General features: G+C 44.7%; 2 protein-coding genes across 3 annotated transcripts in view; one reads left to right on the forward strand and one right to left on the reverse strand.

Annotated features, from left to right (window-relative positions):
- Positions 1–13305, forward strand: part of uggt2 (UDP-glucose glycoprotein glucosyltransferase 2) — a 36082-nt gene extending 22777 nt beyond the window's left edge. The window contains exons 30-41 of one of the 2 annotated variants that reach the window (XM_030112832.1): positions 74–159; positions 2492–2576; positions 2745–2827; positions 3132–3155; positions 8020–8124; positions 8250–8334; positions 8424–8606; positions 8687–8847; positions 10272–10386; positions 10934–11050; positions 11510–11675; positions 11830–13305. In XM_030112832.1, the coding sequence (XP_029968692.1) occupies positions 74–159; positions 2492–2576; positions 2745–2827; positions 3132–3155; positions 8020–8124; positions 8250–8334; positions 8424–8606; positions 8687–8847; positions 10272–10386; positions 10934–11050; positions 11510–11675; positions 11830–11852 (1233 nt within the window). In that variant the 3' untranslated portion in view covers positions 11853–13305. The remainder of the gene's footprint in view (positions 1–73; positions 160–2491; positions 2577–2744; positions 2828–3131; positions 3156–8019; positions 8125–8249; positions 8335–8423; positions 8607–8686; positions 8848–10271; positions 10387–10933; positions 11051–11509; positions 11676–11829) is intronic. The other variant, XM_030112833.1, reaches the window with a different exon arrangement.
- A 57-nt stretch (positions 13306–13362) lies between these two features.
- Positions 13363–24170, reverse strand: dnajc3a (DnaJ (Hsp40) homolog, subfamily C, member 3a). Its single transcript, XM_030112834.1, has 12 exons — positions 24089–24170; positions 23511–23621; positions 23297–23421; positions 22577–22651; positions 20565–20717; positions 20262–20443; positions 19923–20042; positions 19230–19335; positions 18998–19118; positions 14712–14844; positions 14252–14400; positions 13363–13967 (listed from the first exon to the last, which is right to left on the reverse strand). Exons 1-12 carry the CDS (start codon positions 24168–24170, stop codon positions 13810–13812), a joined length of 1515 nt encoding a protein of 504 aa, XP_029968694.1. The 3' UTR covers positions 13363–13809.
- Positions 24171–25606: the final 1436 nt, after the last annotated feature.

Genomic DNA, 25606 nt, shown 5'->3' on the forward strand with positions numbered 1-25606 from the left:
CTATGAAAGATTTATATCATTGTTATTTTTTTTTTAATTGCTATACAGATTTTCTCTATTTCCACCATGACAGGGATATTTCCAGCTAAAAGCCAATCCCGGTGCCTGGACATTAAGACTACGTAAAGGAAGATCAGAAGAAATTTACCAGATTCTAACGTGAGTCCTGCAGTCTTTCTGCTCTTGTACATCCAACTCGTATTGATATGTTTTACAACAAGAACTTAGTTACTGATATTTATTCGGAAGCTTCGTATATTGCTCAGCGTCAAGGTTGTTTTCACTTACCTCTGGGTTTCATACTGGTGGCTATGAAACCCATCGCTATGGTAACGTGGAGAGCTGCTGACACTGTAGCAGCACCGGGTTTTGATGAGTGCAGGGAGTTCTGCTCAGCATAGAGCGGAGAGAGACAGGTAGGAGGAGAGGGCTGCTATTAAAGAGAAGAGAAGAGAGGTGGGATGATTCAGCCGGTCACCTGCCATGCCATCCACCTCAGACTTCAGAATATCCGCGGCAGAATGTTTTCTAGTCGGGATAGCGTAGGTGTCAAAGGCTGCATAGATTAGACTGAGTGCAACGGAGCCGTCTCGCGTCCCAGAATGAATAGAAGAAAGACTCCTCTCCGGTCGGTTTGAGAAAGCGCCACTAACCAGATGGTCAAACTTATTCTGGGGTTTATTTTTCCTGCACTCCTCCCGACGTTCTCTAGCGGCTCCCCAGAGGAAGCGCGCCCCACGCTTTGAAAACCACTGAGCCACAATAAATCAAATTTGTCCATTTTGAAAGAACTTGTAGCTCATCTCTCCGGTTTCATGGACCATAAGGAAGAATGATGGTCCCTCACAGTCAACTGCTGATAATCAAAACAGGGATATGAGTCTTCAGTAGTAGCTGCAGCGATACCATACATGACCGTACAATCACAGATACGGACCTCTCTGGCCATCCGCACACAAGATTTAGGACACATACAGCCCTCGGTTCCTTTGGAATCATATCAGACAACCAAGATTTATCCCCCAATCCTCCAGGTGAAGCTAAGAGTTGATGTCATTTTTCACCTTGGCAGTGTCATTATTCTTGTGGTTAGCGGCACTCTGCTCCGGTTAGGTGGCCGATCGGAGCGTAGTGGGAGTGTCTGTGCTCCCCGGTCCCAGAGTGTGCATTTTCCTCCTGAACCCCGCGCCGCCGCCGCGCCTCGCCTTGACAGCGATGAATGAGATGGCCCGCTCGCCTCTGCTCAGCGCGGGGATACAGATTGATCTCTGGTGCTTTCTAACAGGCGCCCTAAAGACTGATTTGCAGCCGTGACAGCAGAGGGGGCAAAAAAAAAAAAAAAACAAGCGTCGCTGGGATATAGGGTGGAGGGGTTTCCTTTAGGTCCAGTGAGTAGGGGGCATTTATCATAGTGATGAGGTCAAAATTATGCCTTTAGTAAGCGTTTGGGTGGTAATGGCATGTTGTGCATCGTAACCTCTTGCTCATCTCTGCCTGACTCACCTCTCTCTGGTGTTTTCACATCAAGCTCTGCAGATTCTGACTGAAAAAAAAACACGTTTCCTACAAGGCAAATCAGTTCTAAAAGAATTACACTGAAAGGCAGTGTTACTCGGTCAATACTGTACAGACTTTCTCATTAAATCTACCAGTACATACAGCATGGCTGGGAAATAGTGATGGGTAAAATAATGGTAAGGTGATTCTTAATGATGATGGAGGGTAATGAATATGCTGGAGTGTGACCCTGGCAGCTGTCCCAGTGTTGGCTTTTAAGCGTGTGTGTGTGTGTGTGTGTGTGTGTGTGTGTGTGTGCTCTCGCTGTCTGTCAGGGCTCCGTCCATTAGCCGCTGCCGTCTCCTTCTTGAGAGGAACATATAGTGTGTATTTTTACTCGCTGGGTTGCCATGGGTAAAACATGTGAATACACTTCACACACTACACACACACACAGACACACACACAGAAGGGTCTTTCTCCTAAGTGGTGGATTCAAGGGAGCAATTTAAAAGCAAATCTAAATTAGAGTGATTGGTTGAGAAGTTCGGTAAATGGCTGTAGAAGCTTTAAAGGGACATTAATGATATGCTTCCACTAACCTCATTTCCTTTCTTTTAATAGTAGAGAAGTAAATGTGAACGCCCTGGAAAATTATTCTCAATTTTTGGTGATTTCATAAAAATAGGCCTTTAACATTCAGCATATCACGGCCTGATAAACTCCAATATACACTTTTAATAATGCAGCTTTAGTAGCAAACGTTCTGTGAACACAAAGGTTTTTTTGTAGATTAGGTTCATAAATATGCAGCTTAACCACATATTTTTAGCCCAGTGAAGAAAAGTTATGTGGAGGTGAAATAACCTTTTACTTGGATTTATTTGTTTTCATCTGCTCAGATTTTGTGAGGTAAATTTACCTTCAGATATATTTATCTTTTTCTGATTTTTTTTTTTTTTTTTAATCAGTTTTTTTGTTTGTTTTTTCACAGGCACGATGGGACAGACTCTCCTGCAGATGCTGGGGACGTCGTCGTCGTGCTGAACAGTTTTCACAGTAAGATCATCAAAGTCAGGGTGAGCGTGCTTTCAACATACATCTGCCTCAGATTCTCAGATCAGACTCCTCAGAGCTCTGCTTGTTACACTTTTCTTTAACTTCTAATACTCTGGCCTCCATTCACCAGTCACAAACCGTCTGTATGATCAGAACGCGTCGGCTTGGTTTCTCTGTCTTCGATACAGGTGCAGAAAAAGGCAGACAAGATCAGTGAAGATCTTTTAAGTGAAACGAGTGAAAGCAAAGGCATATGGGACTCCATAGCAAGGTGTGTAATCTCTCCTCCAGTACAGCTAAACCTTGTCTTCTGTAGTGGATATAAACCTCTCCCACTGTGTGATCTCCTGGATCGTCGGACATGCTGATTGTCCGTCCGTCTTTCAATCATACGTTGCATTTCAGGAGATCTTACTCCTCTCCTGGATCCAGGCTGCGATATTACGCTGTAAGATCTAGTCTCGCAAAAAATATGTGCTTCTGTAGGTATGTGTGTGCATTTGTGTGTTTTCCCCCCTCCCGACACTTCCTAACCGTGTGATCCTGTGTCCTTACTCAATGCTTGCTGTGTGAAGTGTTTGGAGCACTTTTGAGGAAAGGTAGGCAGTTTCGCCGAATATCCGATTAACATCCGGGGCGTCTTTGTCATTCCTCATTAGCATGCAGTGTTTATTGCTTGTTTTCAGGTGTGAACTACTCCACCAAGTGTAGGGCTGAATGAGGATTAGACTCACCATTAAATATCCCGCAGTAATGATACTACTATAGAGAGGGGTATGATTGTGGCATTTCAAATGTAAATGGGATTTCTTTAGTTTTTCTAGCCTGTATATTGATTTAACTTCCTGAAAATGCATAAATCTTGTGTTGTGAACTTGTTGTAATTCATCTGAAGCTCAACCATCGTGACTCATCTTAAGTCTTGTTGTGTTGCTGCTCCAGAATTTACAGTAATGAAAACTGGGGAGGTTTTATAATCTCCACTGGCTGCTGGAAATTGATTGGTTTCCTGCCTTTCCAATGGGAAGAAGCTGCAGGTGGAGCAGAGTGTCTGTCAGACGTATTGTAACGCTCTGAGTGCAACCTCTGGAGCCGTATTTTAGGACAACCTCAATTTATGGGTCTGCCGATGATGAGGCCGGCTCCATCCGTAGCTTCTGCCAACTGTATATTATGTTAGTTCTATGGCATTCCTTGGTTACTTTCCACCTTCCACTGCCTGATCTTAGACCTTGTATTAGATGTTTTCATAGTTCCTCCATCTGGAAGGACAGCGCAAAGAAATCCCAGAAAAGAAAAGAAAAAAATCTTATGAAATCAATAGTTTGAACATCAAAACTTGGATTATCATGTATGACCCGCTTCGTCCCTGACCAGGTCGACATCGTCTGACAGTGGTTCAATAGAAAGATGAGGAAACTAATAAGTGAATCCGGTCCACAGACCAGTTCCCATAGCATGCTTGCATTTAATTTCCCATGGCGCATTTGAGTAATAAAAGTACTCATAATATTAAAATGTTACATAAAAAGGTTGAACGGGATGGGGGGGAAAGAGAAATAATTGCTCCTTAAGTGGCTGTAATGTACAAACGTAAGATTAACTTCCATTCGGCTGCATTTGGAGAGAAAAGTACTTTCTTCTGGCTTCATTCCACCGTGTCTCTCTCTTCAGACCAGAGTACCAGACTCAGAGGCCTGTTTTCTCATGAAGCAAAACATCTATTTATCATGTCTTTGTCCAGGAAGTCTCAAATTAAAAAAAAAAAAAAAAAAAAAAATGCTCTGAATTCTCTAAACATAACGTCCTACTCAGACATGTTTCCACCGGCGGAGGCTCTTGATGAATGATGAGAAAACCAACAATACGATTCATCCTGGGTCGGAGATGAGAGAAAATAAACATAATTAAAATGTTTTTATTCTCACAAACACCACAGAGTGGTGACGGTCGCAGAAAGCTACATACAGAAATGAATACACGCCGCTAAAATAGCACAAGGATGGCAGCAGATGAAATAGACTAAATGCTTCAGCAAATATATCACATATATCTGCAGTTGTTTGTTAACTTTGTGAACAGCGTCTCCTGGGAAGCAAAGGTGACTTTAAGATGCTTTGAGGAGCAAAGTAAAAGCAAAGGACATGCGATGTTCACCTTTTGAAGACTGAGCGGATCTGCGGCATCGGTAGGTCTGAAGCGCCGAGGTTGTTCAACATCCTCGTGTGTTTACAGGCGGCTTCGTCTCTGTAGAGCAATAAGCACACTAAATGAAAAATGGCTTCCTCACATGGTCGTCTCTGATGTTTGGATTTCATTCTTTTGGGCTTTTATGCTCCTTTGCCTCTTACCTAGAGGAAAAGAAGAGAAGCCATATTTTTTGTTTGTTTCTTTTAGGATTTATTTTGCTCCTCTCAGCCTGGGGAACCTTGTTAGTTTAATGCCCTTTCATGCTGCTCTTCTCATTCAGAAACATCGGCGCCATAAAACATTTTCTCCCCGACAAGTCACAGGACTTTCAGATGGGATGCTGCCGCTCATCTTTTTCTTCCCAAACTGAATCCAGACATTGAAGAGAGCGTTTCTGAACCGTGTGCGATTACAGTGGTGCAGCAGCTCTGCGGTAAACCCTAAAAACCTCCACAACACGGTCCAGTTCAGCACCGCCACAACGCTCAAAATGAACAGGTAGCAACAGAAAACCTCTCAGCAGAGCTGCCGGATCCTTCATGCCTTCGTTTCGAGTTTCTGTCTGACATCTGTGTCCCGAATGGAGCGATTTATTTTGTTGTGGATTTGCACACATTTAGGCTGAGCCGTTAATGTCACAACAGGTTCAGAAGATGGCGTCTAACTGAGGAAGTGTTGTGGTTTTTGTCTGTCTGTGGAGCCAAATCAAAGCCAAAAGGGTTGTTAAAAATAATAATAAAAAAAAAAACATTTTCGATTGAAAAAAAATTAAATTTGGAACTAAATGTTCAAGCTTTGATTTTCAATTAAAAAAATTAAAACATTCATTCATTTTCATTTTCCTGCTTTCTTTGTTGTGCTGTCATCCACAAGCCACGCCCTCTCAGGCAATGCCACACTCCGCACGCCAGAACAGGGCCAAAGGTCAGAAACTGAAAAAATCTGATCTGGGGGGGGGGGGAATATATATTTATATATATATATATATATATATATATATATATATATATATATATATATATATATATATATATATATATATGAACCCAACAACAGGATTTCAGCACAGAAAAAAATAAAACCCTGAGTGAAAAATATAAATAAATGATTTAATCATAAGAATTCCAGAGCTGAATTGAAATTATATTTAAGCTGTAAAACCTTTCCTCCTCTTATTTTTATTTTGAATCCCGTGTTTTTAATATTTCAAAAATTCAAGATCAAAACTTGGAACATCTAGTTTCAATTTTAATCATTTCAATCTTTGTTTTTGAAATGATGAAACCTTTTGGCCTTGATTTATCTCCATGTCGGTGGTAGTGTGAATCTGGTCTGATGTTAGAGTGGGGCTGTTCATGCTGGAGGTTTGAAAGCCCTGGCAGAAGGAGAGTTTTGTGCGGTTGCTGCTGGATCCGAGCGGCGCTCTCGGGGCCGCTGCAGAGGTCCAGATTATCTGGAGCGAGTCGGCCAGACGGGCTCTCACCTGACCCCGTAAAGCTGCTTATCGGCGGGGCCCCATTGTCGTGCTGGAGGTCCGTCATAATGGCTGGCTTAGTCATGGACGGCGGCCGGCCGGCCTCCCCCGACGCCGCCGATGTGCGGCCGACTACCCAGAATCCAAACTCCTTAACTACAGAGAGGATCTTTCTGTTTTGAAAAGTTGCACGGGGAGCGGAACGCACTTCACAGCCACGCGACTACAAAATGCCAAAAAGCTTCAGCTCAGTATTGTCCTGGGTCACCGTCGAGTTTTGTGCCGCGGCTGCGCGGATGTGACCGGTTTACTAGTGAGCTTTAGAGGACGTGTGGAAACACACAGTGTCCCCCGCTCTCCTCGCCGCTGTCTTCCCGGAGGCCGCCTCCGTGGCTGTGATCGAGTGTGGGAGAAACGCTCCTCTCCTCATCAGCAGTCTGTTACAGACAAGGACACGCCGTTCGACTGCAGACGCGTTTACCCTCCAGCGCGAGTCCCGCTTCCCGTCCGCTTAATGTGCCTTGCATCATGAGCCGCTGCTGTTTAACGCCGTTCGGGGTGTGTTGATGTGTTTCACAAATGCGGCGGACGTCCTCTGGATTTTTTTGCCCCCCGTGCCATTATCTCAGGATAAATGTATTTTAGTTAATCTGTTTGCTCGCCATTTTGTAAATTTGAACTTAATAGTTTAATTCAGCCTGGAAGGTAATGTTCTGACATGACGACCAGAGTGAAGCGACACTGTGCTTCTCTCTTTTTCCTCTATATGGCTCAGAGCGGCGCTCACCTTGGTTGATGGTTGAAGGTTTTAGGTGACTTTTCAGTGGAAGGTGGAGGTTATGTACATCAACTACTCCCCAGACTCCACTTTTAGTCTACTTTTTTCATGATCTGGTGTGACGGTAACTTGTGCCAACAAGCCCTTGTGAATCTCCATATATCACTGTCTTCCTTTAATAATAATATAATAATAATTCTCTACAGTATGTAATCAGATCAGATTTAAATCATGATCTCAAAGATTTTGTAAATGCTCTGAGTGGTGATTTAGCAGACATACAGTAGTGACGCAGTATTCCTGCTTTAATTCTCTAAAGAGACTTTAATTCTCTAAGTCTGAGCATTTTTTGTGTGGAGTTTGCATGTTTTCACTGTGCCTGCATGGGATTCCTTCAGGTGCTCTGGGGTTAATCGTTAACGCCAAACCACCCAAAGATATGTGTGTGTGTGTGTCTGTTAGAGAGTCAGAAAAATAAAAGTTATTTTTTCAGCCAAACCACAAATAACTAAACTAAATGCTAATGTGAGGCTACAATACACATTGCATCGTCCTTGATATAATCATGTCACTTCTGTTGGCTGGCGGTAATTTATTTCTCATTTATTCCTCCCGTTTGAATCATCTATGTAAAGATAAGAAATTACATGGAGGAAGTGAGTCACATATTTCCTTGCTCTGCAATATGGACCTTTATATTAGTTAAACAACAAAGTAAACCTTTTAAATGTTTCCTGCATGTGTTTTAACATTTCATTTCAGAGCTATAGATGAGAGCCGGCAGGAGGTAAACTGATCAAATCGTGTTGTATTTATTGATTTCCTGAGTTTTCCGTCTCTCTCATTACTGCCATCATTGGAACAAGCCTCCTCGGTTTGCCGCGTCTGTTCTAAAATTCCGCCCGGCTCTGCGGAAAACGCGGCGGCCGGCGGCCGGCTCCGTGTTGATTTATCGTCAATATGCGAGAGGCATGCATCCATCAGGACGCGGCGGCCTCGGCTGATTCGCTCTCATTTACAGCATCACAGGTGGCGGTTCAAAGAAGGATGACGGCGAGAAGAAGAAAGAGGATGTTCTGAACATATTTTCCGTGGCCTCGGGCCATCTGTACGAGCGCTTTCTGAGGTGCGGCGCACCGCTCCACAAACACACACACACACACACACGCTTCCACCTTCCAAACTCCACACGCTGCATTCATTTCAAGCCCCGATCTGAAAACACGCTCTCGTTTCACCGCCTCTCTTCAGGATCATGATGCTTTCTGTCCTTCGGCACACCAAAACACCTGTTAAGTTCTGGTTCCTGAAAAATTATCTGTCTCCGTCTTTCAAGGTACGTTCCTGCGCGCTACATAAACAAGCCGCTACGCGGACGCAGGCCGGCGTCCTGATTCCGTTTCCTGTGATTGATTCCCGGTGCAGGAGACCATCTCCCACATGGCGGAGTCGTACGGCTTCCAGTTCGAGCTGGTGCAGTACAAGTGGCCCCGCTGGCTCCACCAGCAGACGGAGAAGCAGCGGATTATCTGGGGCTACAAGATCCTCTTCCTGGATGTTCTCTTCCCGCTGGCCGTGGACAAGATCATCTTCGTGGATGCCGACCAGGTGAGGATGAGGGTTTTCTTTAATCGCTCTCAGCTCGTCGGTAGAGATCGGAAGAGATTCTGAACCTTCTCCTCCTGCAGATCGTTCGGGCCGATCTGAAAGAGCTGAGGGATTTAAACCTGGAGGGCGCTCCCTACGGCTACACGCCGTTCTGCGATAGCCGCCGAGACATGGACGGCTATCGCTTCTGGAGGACAGGATACTGGGCGTCGCATCTCGGGAACAGGAAGTATCACATCAGGTAGAGCCTCCCTCTCTCTCTTAAAGCGATACTTCAACATTTTGGCAAATTGGCCCATCTAGGGCAATTCGGTAGTCATTTAGAACAGCATACTTACTTTTTTTGTGAGGGCGAGCTGTTGTTTATTCAGCGGTGCGTCTGAGGAGAGCTTCACGGCGGACATAATGGAAGTGAACGGTACAGTTGCTTCACCTCGTCAAACTCATCAAATACACAATCCAACAACCCCAAAACACACTTTGGTGGACACGTTATAATCCACACATTCACTACGCTGTGAAACACCAACAAATAATATTGTAGCATTACGACATTGAAGCAAATATTGGGAACTACTTTTTCTTTTGAGATCACTACGCCCAGACGCCATGTTTAGTAAGTAGTTCCGTCTTAGCAATCTTCGTAAAAAAACGCTCAATCTCGTAATTTTGCATTAATATTTCACAGTGTAGTGAATGTGGGGATTATAACGTGTCCACCAAAGTGTGTTTCGGGGTTGTTGGATTGTGTTGGATTGATGAGTTTGACGAGGGAAGCTACTGTACCATCCACTTCCATTATGTCCGCCGTGAAGCTCTCCTCAGACTCACCGCTGAATAAACAACAGCTCGCCCTCACAAAAAAAGTAAATATGCTGTTCTAAATGACTACCGAATTGCCCTAGATGGGCCAATTTGCCAAAATGTTGAAGTATCGCTTTAAGTTTGTTGTGGATTTGTAGGAACTGCAGTTTGAAGGTTTACCTGCTGCACTTTTTTTTTTTTTTTTGAAAACCAAGCTATGCATACAGATGGACTTAGATCTACACTGCCTCTCGCCTCGGAGATTGTCCCCAGGTTCGAGTCCAGGTCTGTCCTGCCTTCACCTGCAGTCAGATGGAATGTTCTCCATCTCTCTGGATACAGGAATGAAAAGGATATGATAAATGATCTCATAAATCCTGGTCAGAAATAGGCTGCTCGTCTCGTGGCGTTGAGCTCTGTCAACATGACGGCTAATCAGGCGGCGCGCGGTGAGACGGGGGCCCAACTTCCCCTCTTCAGCACCGTCTAATGAGGACAGGAAAGGAAAAAGAAGAGTCAGAAAGCCACAGTGACTCGATCGGCTGTCGGTGTGGCGATTAGCTCTTTGAGGTTGGACAAAAAGGAGCAAGGAAGAGACACGATGTGCTTCAGTGAACTCTGGGAAAACATAAGGCAGCGAGCGTCCTCAGGGAGACTTCAGTCTAATAGGTGCTAAGTGAGACCACACAGTCCACACCTTCAGCTTTATTAATATGCCACGTTAAGCACACTTACCGGCATGTGCCTGGGGTATTTCCCTTTATTGGGTCATTATTTTTTATTTTTATAAAGAGCAGGCTTCCCCCTTTCAGGAAACCTCTTTTCTCTCTCTCTCTCTCTGCTCTATAATTTCATACCCAGCGCTCTGTACGTGGTGGATTTGAAGAAGTTCCGTAAGATCGCAGCCGGAGACAGACTACGAGGACAGTACCAAGCGCTGAGCCAGGACCCCAACAGCCTGTCCAACCTGGACCAGGTACCGCTCCCACACTTTGAGAGTTAACACACGGATCTCAGCATCCTTCAAAAACATCAGCAGTGTTTGCACTGAAGCGGCGAGCACGTGGCTCCAGATCATCCAAAACACGCAGCTTTCTGCAAATGTCAGCCGGCGGGATCCGAGCGGACGACGCTGCGCGCCGCGGCTTCGTTTGGCTCCTCAGGTGTCGGCGTCTGCCCGAGCCGCCAGGTTCAGCTCGTACAGAGGTGTTAATCTGAGAATCTGCGTCGTGCCTGACGAAGTGAGCGTAGGCGGTAATCCTTTCGCTCTCCATTAGACGTGGCTTTTCAGAAAATTAATCCGCCACTCAGCGTCACATTTGCGAGAATATATGACCCTTTCACCGCTGGATTTATTTTGGCTGTAAAGCCATCGGGAAATATTCCCTTTTTTCCAGGACATCTTCAACTTTTAGTATCTGGAGGGAATTCAATATCACCGTGTGAAGGAAACGTCTGATGTGTTTTGAAGCAAGTCTGTCGAGCTCCTTTGGATGGATATTAATATTTGACGGTATTTTTAGGACCTTCCCAACAACATGATCCACCAGGTGGCCATCAAGTCTCTCCCTCAGGACTGGCTGTGGTGTGAAACGTGGTGCGACGACGCCTCCAAAGCCACGGCGAAGACGATCGACCTGGTAAGTCCCGCGACGACGAACGTGTGAGTGATTATCACAAACTGTCACATCTGGGAGCCGCTGATGAATCCCAACGGCTCCGCCGGGGTCGGATCTTCATTTTGTGCGCCGTGGCGCTCGACTCCGGCTGTTCGTCACAGTACATCGCGGCCGCTGCAGCGTACTCCCGGCCATTAACGTCCACGAGGCACTTGGCATTTAGAAGACAACCGAGGAGCAATCCCGCAGTGTCCTAAACTAATTTAGAGAATTACTGGACGGGCTCCAGTAGACTGGAAGCATCGCCTCATCGTGGTATAGGTCACCACTTGGTAATTCAGACATGAGACATGGCCTAATGTCCTTTTAACAGAATTGGAAATCAAATTAGGCGGCGGAGAGTGCCGGGGACGGCTTGTTGTGGGGTAAAAGTGTCACTGGTGGCGCTCCTGATGCGTTTCGCCCGTGTTCCTCCCGCAGTGTAATAACCCGAAGACCAAAGAGCCCAAGCTAATGGCCGCGGCGCGCATCGTGCCCGAGTGGGTCGAATACGACAACGAGATCAAGCAGCTGCTGAGCCGAGCGGAGCGGGAAGACGCGGCGGCGGCGCAGGATCACGCCCCCTCTCCCTCACGGCATCAAAAAGGTTAAACAGAGGGGGGGGGAATGATTTCTCTCCCCGCACGGTTTTTAAAAGTCTGACATCTCTGCATGATTAACCTTTTCTCTCAGCCAAATGAGTTTTTCGTCTGTTAGCGCCGTGCGTTCCTTCCAACGTGTTCCTCCTCTGTGCGCCGCAGACAACCGCCGGGATGAACTTTAGTACCTGCCAGCGCCGCGCCGAAGACGAAGGAGGAGGAGGAGGCAGCACCTTTCGCACGCAGGCCACCTGTGAAGCTTGAAGACAGACAATTCCATCTAAACATAGCCGTCGAGTGTTACATCCCCCAGCCGCCGCAGGAAGAGGAGGAGGAGGAGGATGTGATATTTTCAGAGACGCCATACCTGCCTCTGAAGCCAGAGCGTCTTACAGAACCAAACCCCCAAAATTAATTGTTAACCGCCGGCCGTGAACCCGTGACGCGCTCCGAGCACCGGCATCGGAGTGTGTGTGGTTACGGGAGAGCGAGCTGAACACACAGAGGGAGGAAGGGCTGAGATCAGCCAGTAGATTCAGCCGGCTCCTGTTGCACTGACGCTGTATGCAAAAGGCACATTTCTGCCGATCTCGTCTGGTTTACGTCGAACTCTTTCGCAGTCGGACATTTCAATTTCGAAACATTGAACACTGAAATGCCAAAGCGAAGAATCGACTGACATCTAATCGTTCTTCCAGTTTGATTCGGAGTCGCTGCAGAGAGAATATCTGGCGGAGTAAAGGTACGAAAGAGTGACTGATGGCTAACTTTCTATCCAATCAAATGTGTTTAAGACCTTACTTGCCTGTTTCATCTTTTACAATTCAGAGTCCCTCAATTTTAAGTTATTGGACTAAATATGTATTTTAATTGGACTCTCTGAACCCACTGTGTGTGTGTGTGTGTGTGTTTGTGTTATGTACAAGCAGTGATTCTGTGACTGTTACTACTATATTAGTTTAGAAGAAATGGTGACTTTATCTTACACACACAGTGTGATGGAAACCTTGACGTTTCCCCACACAGCGAGGGAATCGATCAGCTCACGCGGAAAGACAATCACAACTCCACACACAGGCGGGGGGCTGGAGTCGAACCTGGGCACTCCTGCTTGTGCTAACCACTATCCACTGTGCCATTGGAAGAGAAAACCGTTTTTGATGAGGGAGAATGTTTAAATTCATTTGTGAAGCTGCGTCATTCGCAAATTATTTTAAACTTTACTTTACTCACTTTTTATTTTAAAGTGAGGCAGCTGACGCTAAAGGGGCGGGGCTTAACTCAGGCGTGGCTCAGCAGGGCGGGCGACACTGTGATATCCAGCATCAGACTCATGAGAGTTGAAGATTTTAACTTATTGCTGATTGCTTTCCACTGGCTCTCGGCTCCACTGTGCTCCTTTTCCTCTGTTTTGATTCCACGATGAACCCGTGTTTTTGTCTCAGGAAGAAATGGGTTTCGCTGCTCGACTGAAGCCAACAGTGGGTTTTTTTTTTAATATATATATTTTGTTTCATGTCTTTAAGAAAAACAACAACCGGGTGCATGGAAGCTGCATTCGGTGCGTCCGCCGTTCACTGTGCTGTGTCAAACTGAAATGTTACCGTTGGGTGTTAAAGAAATAAAGAAGTCTTTTGCTATAAAAGTGTCTGAGCTGCTCACTTTCTCACTTTAAATCATTCCATGGTATTTATTTACCTCCGTTATCATAAACACCTTAAATGTGTGCTCGTATGGGAATTACATGAGATCCGTTGATTGTACATAAATAGCTCTTTATTTACAGTTCAGAAATTTTCCATTCATATAAAAATAGTCCTGTTCCTCTGTATAAACCGACTGGTGTGAATGGATTGGGACCCCAGAGCGGAAACACACACGAAGGTGATGTGTTGGATTTAACGTCTTTGCTGGTTTAAAGTTCCACCTGTGAGACTCGGAGTTGTTTTATTTAACAACAGGGTGCATTTTTTTTTTTAATTGAAGTCACTGAATTTTTAGTCCCCATGTCTGTGAGACGGCTGTGAAATGATGTTCAGTCATCTCCCTTTTCCCACAGAGAGGAAGGATAAAAATGTGCCACAGCTCCGCCAGTTTAAGAAAAGAAAAAAAAAAAAAAAAAAAAGAAGAAGCACTTCTTCTTCAGTTGAAGTTGAATTTGAAGTTAAAAGGCCCGGAGCCGAACGGGTTGAAGCCCTGGAAGCCCTGGAAACCTCTGTGGAAGTGCTGGTGGTGGTGGCCGCCCTGCTGGCTCTCGGGGTCCATGGGGTCTTCGCCGTGGTCGAACTTGGTTCTCATCTCTGGAAAACACACAAGAGACACACGTCAACAAATAGAAACCTAAATATTGAAAAAAAAACTAAAGCTGGTGTGGATCAGTTTTCATTGTTTTCCTTTTACTTGAGTAAATAAGGTGAATCTGTCACACTGCACGGCCTGAATAAAACGATTCAAGCTAACGAAGACGATCTGAGGGCTCTTCCACAAAATAACAAGCAGCGAGCTGTTTGCCGCCGCCGCCGCTCCTCAGAAGGCTGACATTTACTGCGACTGGCGGCGTTCCGGACCCTGCAGACCACTTCACCTGGATCGGTGAGGACCTCTTTAGCCTGAGCGATGTCTATGAACTTCTTCTCCGCTTTCTTCTTCTCCTCGGGATCCTGGAAGTTGTCCGGATGCCACTGCTGCGCCAGCTTCCTGTAGGCTTTGATGATCTCCTTCTTCTGGGCAGTCCTGCGACCGAGGGGGGGAAGAGCGTTATCGGAGAGTTTACTGAAGATAAGAGCAGATTTTTCCACTTGTTTCGACAAAATACAAACCTAAAAATAGTGTGTGTGTGTGTGTGTGTGTGTCGGGGTCAGCGCTCAGGATACACAGTAACACGTCAGCCTGAAATGTGTGTGTAGTGCTTTTCAACTGAAATTCTGCAATATTTAATTGCAGTTTTTTTTTTTTTTAAAGAGAAATCATTTGCAATATACCGAAATGTACACTTCCTTGTTGAGACTTTTTCCCCCAAAGCTCCATCAGATCACAGTTCCCACCTTTTCACGCCCAGGATTTTGTAATAATCCCTCTTCTGAGACTGTTTGAGGAGTCGCTGAGCTTTCTCCCGGCCCTCTTTGATCTGACGGTCATTTTCACTGTGCTTCGCCGCCGCGTCGTAGTCTTTGATAGCTGAAATGAAAAAACATGCGGGCAGGATTTAGAGGCAGGGAAACGACCCGGTCTGACTTCACACAGGGAAAACCAGCTCCTCACCAGAGAGCCACACACTGGGACTGAGTGAGTGTGTGTGTGTGTGTGTTTTCACTGTACCAGCTTACCGATTTAATGTTAAAAATCAGGAAATTTTAAAGAATTAAAATGTAAATTTCATTTAGAACACAGAAGGTTTCTCGATGCACCTGAGAAAAGCAGCTTTCAGTTGCCAACATGCTGCAGCGATCCGGTAATGTTCGGTACATTCATCCATGAAATGGAATGATGGATGCCCGGTCTGACGGCTGTGTGGTTCCAGCCAACAGTAACCGTCTGTTTACTTTAATAAAGTCGGATCCCCCGTCCCTCCCTCGCCCATCAAACAACGGGCTCCCGAGCGGACGGCGGCTGAGAGGAGCGGCGAGCTGAAGGATGTGATGCAGGAGGCAGAGCAGAGCCCAGTCAGGTGGAGGTGAGGATGAAAACAAAGCTGTGTTTTACTTCATTTTTTCCCAATTGTATGATTTTTTTATAATAATATGCTGTAATTTAAACAAAGTCTTTGGAACGTTTGATGATTCACTTGTTTTTTTTCGAGCTGGAACTCGAGAAGGCGGCTGCACCTGTAATACAGGTACATCTCTAAAAATAACCACCTGTGAAGAACTGCATGTAAAAAAGAGACAGAACCCGTTGACAGTGTATTGTCTCAGGCGTCCGATCACCTCCAGCAATGTGAGGATTACCGTGTTATAAAAAAAAAAAAAGACGTGGGGTGAAAAAAAGGTTTTCAGAAAACTAAATGATTCCTGTTGGAACTGTAACCAAACTATTGAAGCCATTTTGGCCTTTTTTCCATTTCCACCATAACGACGCCGACAGAAGAGGCGACCTACATAATCTGCTCTCGCCGGCGTCTCGCTCGCATCCTTTCAGGATTCCTGGTGCCGAGCTCCAGTGGAGCCCTCACCTTGGTAAAGCCCATTACCTTCGGATCGTGCTGCTGCAGCTCCAGGCTGTTTGTGTGCGCACGTTTGCCTGCTTTGAGGCTTGTTTACCCTGTGAGGTGTACCGAGGTGAATCCAACGGCTGTGTCTTCTGACAGTTTAAAAGCCCGCATGAGGTCTGGTAGAACCCCCCACCACCGCCATTATAATTATGACACACACACACACTGGGTTGGCGTCTCCCGCTGGTCTGAGGCCATCTCATAGACCAGGGTTATTACTTTTAAGCTGACCCGTCTTGACTGATGGCGGTCTTTACAATGGCTTTGAGATGGATCTCATAAAGAGCCGTGAATGGGGGACAAATTCACCGATCGGTACTTTAGAGTTTTAAACAGCAGCTCAAGCTGTGTCTTCTCATTTTATACTGACGTGATTGTTGAGAGAGATTCACGCACGTAATTCTCCTCAAAAGCTAAAAACTCCTTTTCTTGCTTCTTTCAGCTTTGTGCGCTCACGTCGTGAGGATTTACCAATATGAGGTGTGCAACATTTAATTAATATCACTGATCCAAATTCAGCCGGTGACCTTTGTTTGAAATTGCTCCTATTTTTTGCCTCCTTGTTGCCAAAAGCCGATTGACGATGTCAATAATGTCTGCTGGATGCTACAGATACCGTCTGATTCATTAATAATCCGCCTGTCACCAATAAGGCGGCGAGGGTTGAGTTTTAATATGCAGGAAGAAAGATTGAAGATAAACTGTAAAAACAGAGACATACGACCATATTTCCCAACTATAACAATCAGCGGGCTGAAAAGCAACTGAATATTGGCAGCAGTTGTTGTTGTTGTTGTCCATCTAGGTGAAGAACTGTGTTTCCACAGAAATGGACAGTTTTTGAAAAGTTGCATTTAAAGCATCTGAACACACCCAACAGTTTTCACGAACACTTTACATTTTGCCAATATCTTTATCAGTACGGACAGTATTGATCAATTTCAGCATCTGCTCCCGGACAGCAGGTGGAGGTGACCCTACTTTCACTGTAAATCTTCCCTCAGACACCGAGGGCTTTAGGATAACCAGGAGTGCCGGGTTCTGACGGGTGTTTGAGGGAAAAACCAGCGGCGAGCAGCTTTCTGTTTGGAGGGAAAAACATTCTGCAGACTCGCTAAACCAGCAGCAGTCCTGTTGTAACGCCGATTCAGAAATAAGAGATAAGTCCTCAACAGCTGATGATTCGTTTTCCAGGCTTAAGATGTGGCGGGTTACACGCTTTAACCAAATGAATCTAAAGTGTCTCGCTGCCTTTAAAAACACCTTCACTTATTGAAATTTATCGATTAGAATGAATTTAGCCACAAGCAGAGGAGCGTCAGCCCCTCTTCTGCCAGGGTTAGTTTACAGTAGACAAACAGCTTCTCATAAATGAACCGATTAAAAACGACTTAAACCTTTTAAATTCGGCTTCATTTACACTCAACAGATTTCACAGTGACGTGAAGTTGCAGTGTTACTAGGACCCCTTGTGTCAGAAGCATGCAAAGACGCCAATTACCAGAAGTAGTGCCTCAATAAAACAGGTATTTACAATAAATACTTAGCCTCACTTTATTAGGAACAAGCACGGAATGTATTGGCAATCCCATTGATCAGCCCTGCTGTATGCCTCACTTAAAGTAACCAGATTTGATAGAAGAATTGATCCAACGTTCCTTCATTGTTGTAAATGCCATTAGCTGTATCGTGGAAGGGAGCAGCTGATACCGGGAGGCGTTTCGAATGTTCCTCCCACTCTGGCGTTAAACTAAAGGAGATAATTGTTTAATTTAAGACGCTGCTATTTGTGATTGAGCAAAAAGGGTTTTATGTAAATTCCAGTTTTCTATCCAAGGTACAGTGTATCGACTGATACCATTTAAAAAAAAAAAAAAAACGGAATTAGTAAAATTTTCCAGTCCTCTTAATTGTAAACAAGGAAAACGTGTTTCGCCCCCTGCTGAGATGTGTTCCCTGACCTCCGTCATGTTTATCTGCAGCTTCCAGTCCTCACAAGGATTCCACGACGCCACGGAACAAAGTGTTTTCAGACTTCAGTGAGAGAAGCTCATACGGCCGGGATATTAATTCTTCGGTTAAGGTCACTAAACTTTCTTTCTGAAGTCGGTGACATTTGAGCACCTTGAGGTTCGGCTGATGCAGAAGTGGAGGCGGACACGCCGGGAAAAAAAAAAAAAAAGTGGGCGGCTGCTGCAAATTCAGAGACGTACGAGAATCAATGACGACCAAAACCCTCACGGAGAGACCAAAGGTGGAGGTTTACAGCTTTTTAGACGTTTTACAACCTGGAATAAAATGCCGCAGCTGTTACTGTGAAGAGAGTGCTGGACTGCAGTCACTGTATTTAAATTTAATTTCCACTGAAAACAAATTGAGCCACACTGTGATGGAGTTCGTGGAAACATGCATGTGAAAAGCTGCAGAACCCCTGCGGCTTGAGAGGCGACAGACTTTTCTCACATTACTCAGAAAGGTCAGAAGATCTGTGCTGAGGAAACGTCACGGAGGAAAGTAGAACTGAAGATATTTGGATGAAATTTCAAGTTGTTCACAGCAGATTTTGGAAAAAGTGCACCTGAAGAGAACATTTCTAGGATACACAGATATCTGATTTATTTAAAAGTAAGAGAAACCTTCAGCTTCCAGAGTAGAGCTTGCTCACTGCTGATATTAATGTTTTTTCTGTCTTTATTACTCTATCATTTTAGTAGTCCGGCCTACATAAGATCACAATGAGCTGTCCGGCCAATGACCTATAATTAATTTGAAATTCATGCTGTCAAAGTTAATGTAGCCACACGATTTTCTTTCAATTCAGGTTTAACAAAAAAAGAACATTCACAGCTGAAAATGATCGTGTCCAAGAGGAGCTGATAAACTGTGTGCATCCAGAGCGGCACTGGAGGCACAGGAAGATGTTTTCTAATTCGCTACAGGACTGACAGACGGCGGACGCGACAGGTCACGCTGACCCTGATCTTCAGCCACCATAAAGGAATCGCTTCATCTTCTGCTGAATGTGTGGACCGATTCAACAGATTCTTTCAACGTGTTTCCGAGACGACAAACAAGGAGCATCATGCTTTTTGCCGAAAAACACGTGGAGTTTCTTCTTACCTTCCTCGTACTGTTCATCCTGGATGTAAGCCTCTGCTCTGTCCTTCAACACGTTAACATTCTCTGGGTTTGACTGGAGGACCTCGCTGCACACCGATATGGCTCTGTCCGCCTGCTGGCCCTGCTCACACCACACAGGAAACAGGATTTCATGTTTTAATGGAGGAAAAACAGAAAATAAATAGGTAAAGCCTGGAGTGAATCGATGAAGGGTGGCTGTAAAAGCAGTTACCTGAGTTAGCGCGTGGCAGATCCGTTCTTTGGCGAGCAGTGAGAACTGCGGGACATTGGGCTCAGTCTTCATCACCTGCTCGTATTTACTGACTGCGTCTTCATACCTGGAAGTATCAGAAAGCAGGTTTGAACCATGATGTGACTCTGGGAAACCCAGCAGAACGCAACGTGGATCGCTGCCTCCACAAACGTCTCGCCACTCTTATTTTCTCTGTTTAGTCTTGTGGATGGGAGAAAAAGAAAGAAAGAAAGAAAGAAAAAAAAGCCTTAAGTGTGTCAAACGTGGTGCGACATCCATTCACATTCAGATGGGATTTGCATGCCTGTTTGTAAAACCAGGAAGTGGGGGTGCTTGAGGATAAGAAAGCCGTCATTCTGCCGCTGATGTAACCACCGGGATTCAGACGGGACATTATTTTGCTTCACTCACACACACACACACACACACACACACACACACACACACACACATTTGTACTTCTATTTCTGTGAGGAACAGGCACAGCTCAAACTTTTACCACCACAACTACACATTAAGCCCGATTTTCAGCCCTCAAACTGCTCTTTGAAGTTCCTCTACGCAGCTTTCTGCTTCGCGGAGAAGAGAAAGAAAACAAAGATAAGAGGCCGAGTCGTCTTCCAGTCCAGGCGCTGGCAGTCTGAGCCCCCGTCTCGCCCCGTCCACACTTACCTCTGCTCCTGTATGAGTTCCTCCGCAGACTGAATCTGTTTGTTGAGCTTCTTGACCTGCTTGTAATGACTGTAACACTGCTTGTGATCAGGATCCAGCTTCAGGCACTCGCGCACCTCGCTGCAGATCAAAGGAGAAGAGGAGCGGGGAAAGAGTCAAAGCGTTACTTGATCTATGTGCTGCAGTGCCAACAAAAACAACACTAACAACATTTGGTGAAGCCGTTCATTAGAAATGAGATGATAGTGCGAGTTATACCGGGAATGAATATTCCATACAGCTCTGTGTGGGTAAAAAGGACTTCTTGTGCTGAAGAAGCAGTTATTATGCGTGTCTTACTTGAGGGACATCTCATGGTCTCCGAGGTTATAGTAGATGGTGCTGAGCTTGTAGAAGGCCTGGGTATTGTCATTTCTTAACTTGGACGCCGCTTTAAGATCGCTGATGGCCTTCCCCATCTCTCCCAGTTCGATAAAACACTCGGCTCGCATTTCGCGAGACACCACGTCCCAGACGCAGGTCTGCAACGTACGGACAACAACTCTGAAAAAACTCTTATCGTCACACGCTCTGCCGTCTGGACACCAGGAGGGTGCGACGCCTGAGGGAAAAACTGGGCAGACCTGAAGAGTTAGCTCTCACCTCGATGATGGTGTCGAGCTGGGCAGTAGCTCTTGCATAATCTTTGCTCTTAAAGCTGCTGCGGGATTGAGCCACCAGCCGCTGGAGCTCGTCTGACTTGGTCAGCTGACTGTGGGCTTCGCTCTGCTCCTTGTCGCTGGGGTTGGACTTCAGCTGGAAGAGGAAGCATCACAACGTGCGCTCAACAAACCGCCATTTTAAACGAAGAAGGGGAAAAAAAAAAAAGTAGATTCAGGGCAGGAGGAACAGAGTGCTGCAGGGATGACTTCTAGAATAGGGAAGTGTGAGAATTTTGGCACCTCTTGTTCTCTTTTCTTAAAATCGATTTCTGAAATAAGTTTTTTTATGATGAGCCTTGAAATAAAATTCGATGTTCTCAAAGGTTAAAAGTTTATGGAAATGGATTCATGGGAACCCAATGTGACTGCACACTTTACAACAAGTGGTTAAATAAAACTACATTGATTTTCACAGATGTTCCATCGACATATGTATTCTGCCTTCACAGCCTTGCTGCAGTCAAATGCCTAACTCCACTTTTATTTCAGGAAATCAAGAAACTAGTGGTGAATTTTACCTTGCAGATCAAAATATTACCATCTGCAACATTCAAGAATCCATTAAAACAGGCCTGATTTTTATCAAAACGTATAGAGCCGGTGCTTCCAATCCATCATCCCTGCAGCACTCTTAAATTCTCGCGTGGAGATGGTACATCAGAAAGTAATCACAAGACAATTGAGCTCAGTCTCTCACTAATGTGTTCCAACCTCAGCTCTTGAATTTCTGGTGCCAACTTGTGCCTCCGGAGAGCCGAAGCTATATGTGAGCAGTGCTTACTATTCCCTTCATCCATTACGTTATTATTATCCTCATCATGACGGAGGTCATCGCAGTCTGATCACAGCTGATGGCACATCCCTTACAAAAAGACCTGCTCGCCTTAAAACGCTTCCTGCTTGCTCAGCTGAGGGAAGAGTGTGATGCATAAATGTGGTGCATTACATGAGGCCAGTGTTGTGGGACTGCTGAAGCAGCAAGTCAGCCTGAACCTCTGGACAGATCACTTGACATTATACCCCTAAAATGCCGTCTACGTGGAGCTACAGAGGCCCGCATTGGATTCTGCAGGTCCCGGCTTTAATGAAGGAGGAGGCATTTCACTTGATTAAACTTACAAGAATTTCCTTGCCTTAGAGAGCCCCAGAAATTGAGTGTATTTGAAACACTAATCACAGATTCCAGCAGCCTGTAGCGCATGACCCTCCTCCAGATTAGTCACCAGGGGGTTCACATTTAAAACCTGCCAAACTGAGTCCAAAACTTAACTCTGACCTTCAGCCTGAGCAGAATCAAGTCAAACGTTTGTTTGTTTTCTGTGTGTTTAGTGAAATAAAATGCAAAGGCACATAAACTCATTACAGACAAGTCATGAATAATCAGAATCTAAATCTTATAAGCAAATAAAAGGTTGTCTTTTTTCTTCAGTAAGTCTCCAAGTCCAACATATAAACAGCACTTTAAAAACATACTCAAATGAGCTCCCTGATATTAATATCAAGCGAAAATGCCAGAGGGATAGGTGGTTGTCCTGTTCTGTTAGGTCTCATGGAGTTTGAAGGCTTTAATTTCGAGCTGTGGTTTTACTCAAGAGGGTGAATCCACTGCAAGTTAACCTCAGAGTATAAGAAAAAAAGTACGGTCAAATTGATCTCTAAATTCTCATTGCTTTACGCTTTATGCAAATATAGATAATTTACTTCAGAGACATTTAAATTCACAATAATTCCTTTATTCACTGGTGACATTAGTCAAATGAATACACTGCATAAAAGGCCAAGTAAATAAAATTATTGCATAACTTGATTTTCCAGTTTCACTGATTGAAACAAAACATTCCTTCTTTGAATTCCGTTTCAGACTACAGATCAACACTGACACCTCCTGGTGGACTGGTGCATCACACTCACACCTAAAGCCATTTCATTCACCAAAGATATTCTTGTACTTACCACCTTTTTGAAGTCACTTTCTGCCTCATCCAGCCTTCCCTGCTTCAGAAGCAGGTTTCCTCTCTGAAGCCGTGCCTGGTGAAAGAGTGAGTGAGTGAGCGAGTGAGACACAAACTACTTGTTTAGCAAGTGCATACTTATCAACCCAGCTGACAGGTCCAGCAAATTTCTCAGCACAAAGGGTGTCTGCAGCTGTTACAACCAACACAACATGCAGAAAAAGACAATGTTTGTGTTGACACTGTTATGTAAAGTCTGTGATCTTTAAAGGCAAGAATTTAAGATTCTTAAGATATCTGTTTTACTTTTAAAAAGTGTCAGATACTTATTCTTCACAGATATTCCCTTCAATAAGCACTTCCTAGGTGTAATAAAACATTTCAGTGCGTTTTATTGTAGTCAAGCTTGTACATTGACCCAACTACACATATATGCACAATGATCGATGCTCTCCCTCTGAAATAACTTCCCCATTAGCACATGTATTCAAAAAGACAACACAAAAACCTACTTGTGTAAATATGTTTCTAATGTACTACTGCAATATTACAAACCAGTTTTCCACAGGGTTTGTTTTCACAACTTGTTTTCTTCTATCCCTTTGGATAGAAGGATATTGTTCAAAATGAGAAACGCTTCCAAAGAAAGTAAATCCTTACTAAAATCTATGTACAAACTCTAAAGTGATGCAATGCTCACATTCCACTAGATTAAACTTACAGATGTGAAGTCTGGCTTCAGTTCAATCACTTTGCTGAGGTCTGGGAGTGCAGACTTCGACTTCCCCATAGCCAGAAACACTGTGGCTCTCCTGTAGTATGCCATGTAGTTCTTGGGATCTCCATCTGACAGGCAAATGGGGGAATAATGAGTGCACACGTTTCAGAGAGCACACCGTGGGGCACAAACCCAGGAGAGCAGAACACTGACTCACCCACAGCAGCGTGGAAATGAGACAGGGCATCTGCCAGCTGACCAGCAGCGAGCAGCTTCTTCCCCATCTCCATGTGATTGTCCACACTCCCGTCTTTACCGCATTTCACCCCTGGAAAGACGTCAAATCAGGTAAACCGGAGCAGCGGTGACAGACTCCTACAGTAACACTTTATGCTAATTCTGACAGATCACCTCACGGGGGGTCATCATGACGGACTGACATGTGGCTAATAACCGAGGCACGTACCAAGTTAGTTCAAGTGGCACGAAACAGAACTAATAAACGACACAGGTTCACTCGTAGCAACGCGTAGCATTACACAAACAGGAATATAACTTTAAATGACAAATACGCCCGATCAAAGTTTCCCTGGGAGAACACTGGAAGTGATTAGCTAGCTTAACAGCGTTAGCAATTTTGCAAGCTAACGTAACTGACATCAGAAGCTCAGTGTTAGCTTGACCACAAACGACTGACTCAAACATGGTCAAAGTCCAAGATAATGACGGAAACCTGGAGCTCGTTGGGGGCTTTCAGTAGTTTGGACAGCAGAGTACGTGTAGTCAGCCCCTTACCTTCATATCTCATGTCCATCAAAACAAAAACATACGGAATGTAAGTCAGTATTTTGTGAGCGACATGGTCAATGGAAACCATGGTTGAATCCGGATAAAAAGTTCTCTGTCGCTGTGTCCCGCAGGGTTCGGACCTGGTGTTGTTTGGTTAAATATTTCTCTTTTATCAGCTCGGTCCCATGTGCGGTATGCCGCCGCTCAGCATTGCTCTCCCCCCTGCCAGCAGCCACCGACAGCGGCGCAACACACTTCAGCCGACCGGTCGTGGGGACCCCTGATTGGCTGGTTTGCCTGACAAGCCCCGCCCACTAACGCTGGTTCAACAGAGAGGAGCCACGGCAGCACAGGAGAGCGTGCGCGTGCATACGTCTCAGTGTGTGCGCGCGCATTGCTGTTGAATAGAATGGAATGGAATATTTTATTGACACCAGAGCGAAACTGCATCGTCTTACATGAGGGCAAAATATTCATTACAATATACAGTTTAAACGCATTTTGCACAGCTTCTATAACACTTTATTCACTTTTACTAATTCACTTTATTTTACATTTCATTTAAAAAAGTGAAACAAAAACAGTTTTTCTTCATCACTGTCCTTCTGAGATGAAGAAAATTCTAATTCTGTGCAAATGTTTGGTGATGTCTCTTTTGTTATCGTAACTTGATTGGCACTCATCTACATCCCAGCTGGCGTGCCTCATGCTAAAAATACTTCTTTGTTCAATTTGAATTGCTCACAAAAATATTTCAAGTTATTTTCTTGCCTGATATCCAGTCTAGGGTTGTGGTGCACTGCAGCTGATGGTCAAAGGCAGGGCACACTGTGGACTGGTCACCAGACAATCACAGGGCAAACAGACATCCACAGTCAGGGATGGGCAGTTTCAGGTCACAAATTAACCCAATCTTTCGGTTTGGACTGAGAGTGGAAACCAGAGAATTGTAATCCCCCAAGACACAGACAAAGAACATGCACACAGTCAAGCCAGACAGGTTTGAACTCGTGGCATTTGTGCTGTGATGAAATAGCACTAACCACTATACCGCCATGCTCAGGATGAATCCATCCTGGATTTCCCAGACTGACATAAGGTTAAACAAATATAAATATGTAAATACATGAATAAATAGATAAAGTTAAGCAAATGCATTTATTTTACTTAAAAACATCTAAAGCATTTAAATTAGTTTTTGTAAATTCATCCCAAAAATATAACTCAAATAATACTACGAGTAATACAGCACGTACGAGTAAATAATACTCGTATGTGCTTTCTTCCCTTTGCTCTAATGTTGCACAGTGATGTGGTAGTGAGCCCTCTCACCTAATATCAAGAAGATCATGGGCTCAAATCAGACTACAGGTTCCCTGTGTGGAGTTTGCATGTTTTTTTTCTGGGTATACAGTTTCCTCCCACATTCCAAACATATGCAAGTGAGATCAATAGGTGACCGTAATGTGCCTGCAGGTGTCAGTGTCTGTCTTTCTTTGACCTATCCAAGGTGTGTCTTAAACG

This window comes from Salarias fasciatus, chromosome 16 (assembly GCF_902148845.1).
Source record: "Salarias fasciatus chromosome 16, fSalaFa1.1, whole genome shotgun sequence".
Classification (NCBI taxonomy): Eukaryota; Metazoa; Chordata; class Actinopteri; order Blenniiformes; family Blenniidae; genus Salarias; species Salarias fasciatus.

What these genes read in the sequence shown, in the direction of transcription:
- dnajc3a (XM_030112834.1), bottom strand. Translation starts at nt 24,170, where the DNA reads ATGGTTTCCATTGACCATGTCGCTCACAAAATACTGACTTACATTCCG. An exon ending in TGAAGCCAGACTTCACATCT is followed by an intron (nt 22,652 to 23,296) that starts GTAAGTTTAATC and finishes CTCTTTCACCAG; the next exon opens with GCACGGCTTCAGAGAGGAAA. An exon ending in AAAGTGACTTCAAAAAGGTG is followed by an intron (nt 20,718 to 22,576) that starts GTAAGTACAAGA and finishes TTCCTCTTCCAG; the next exon opens with CTGAAGTCCAACCCCAGCGA.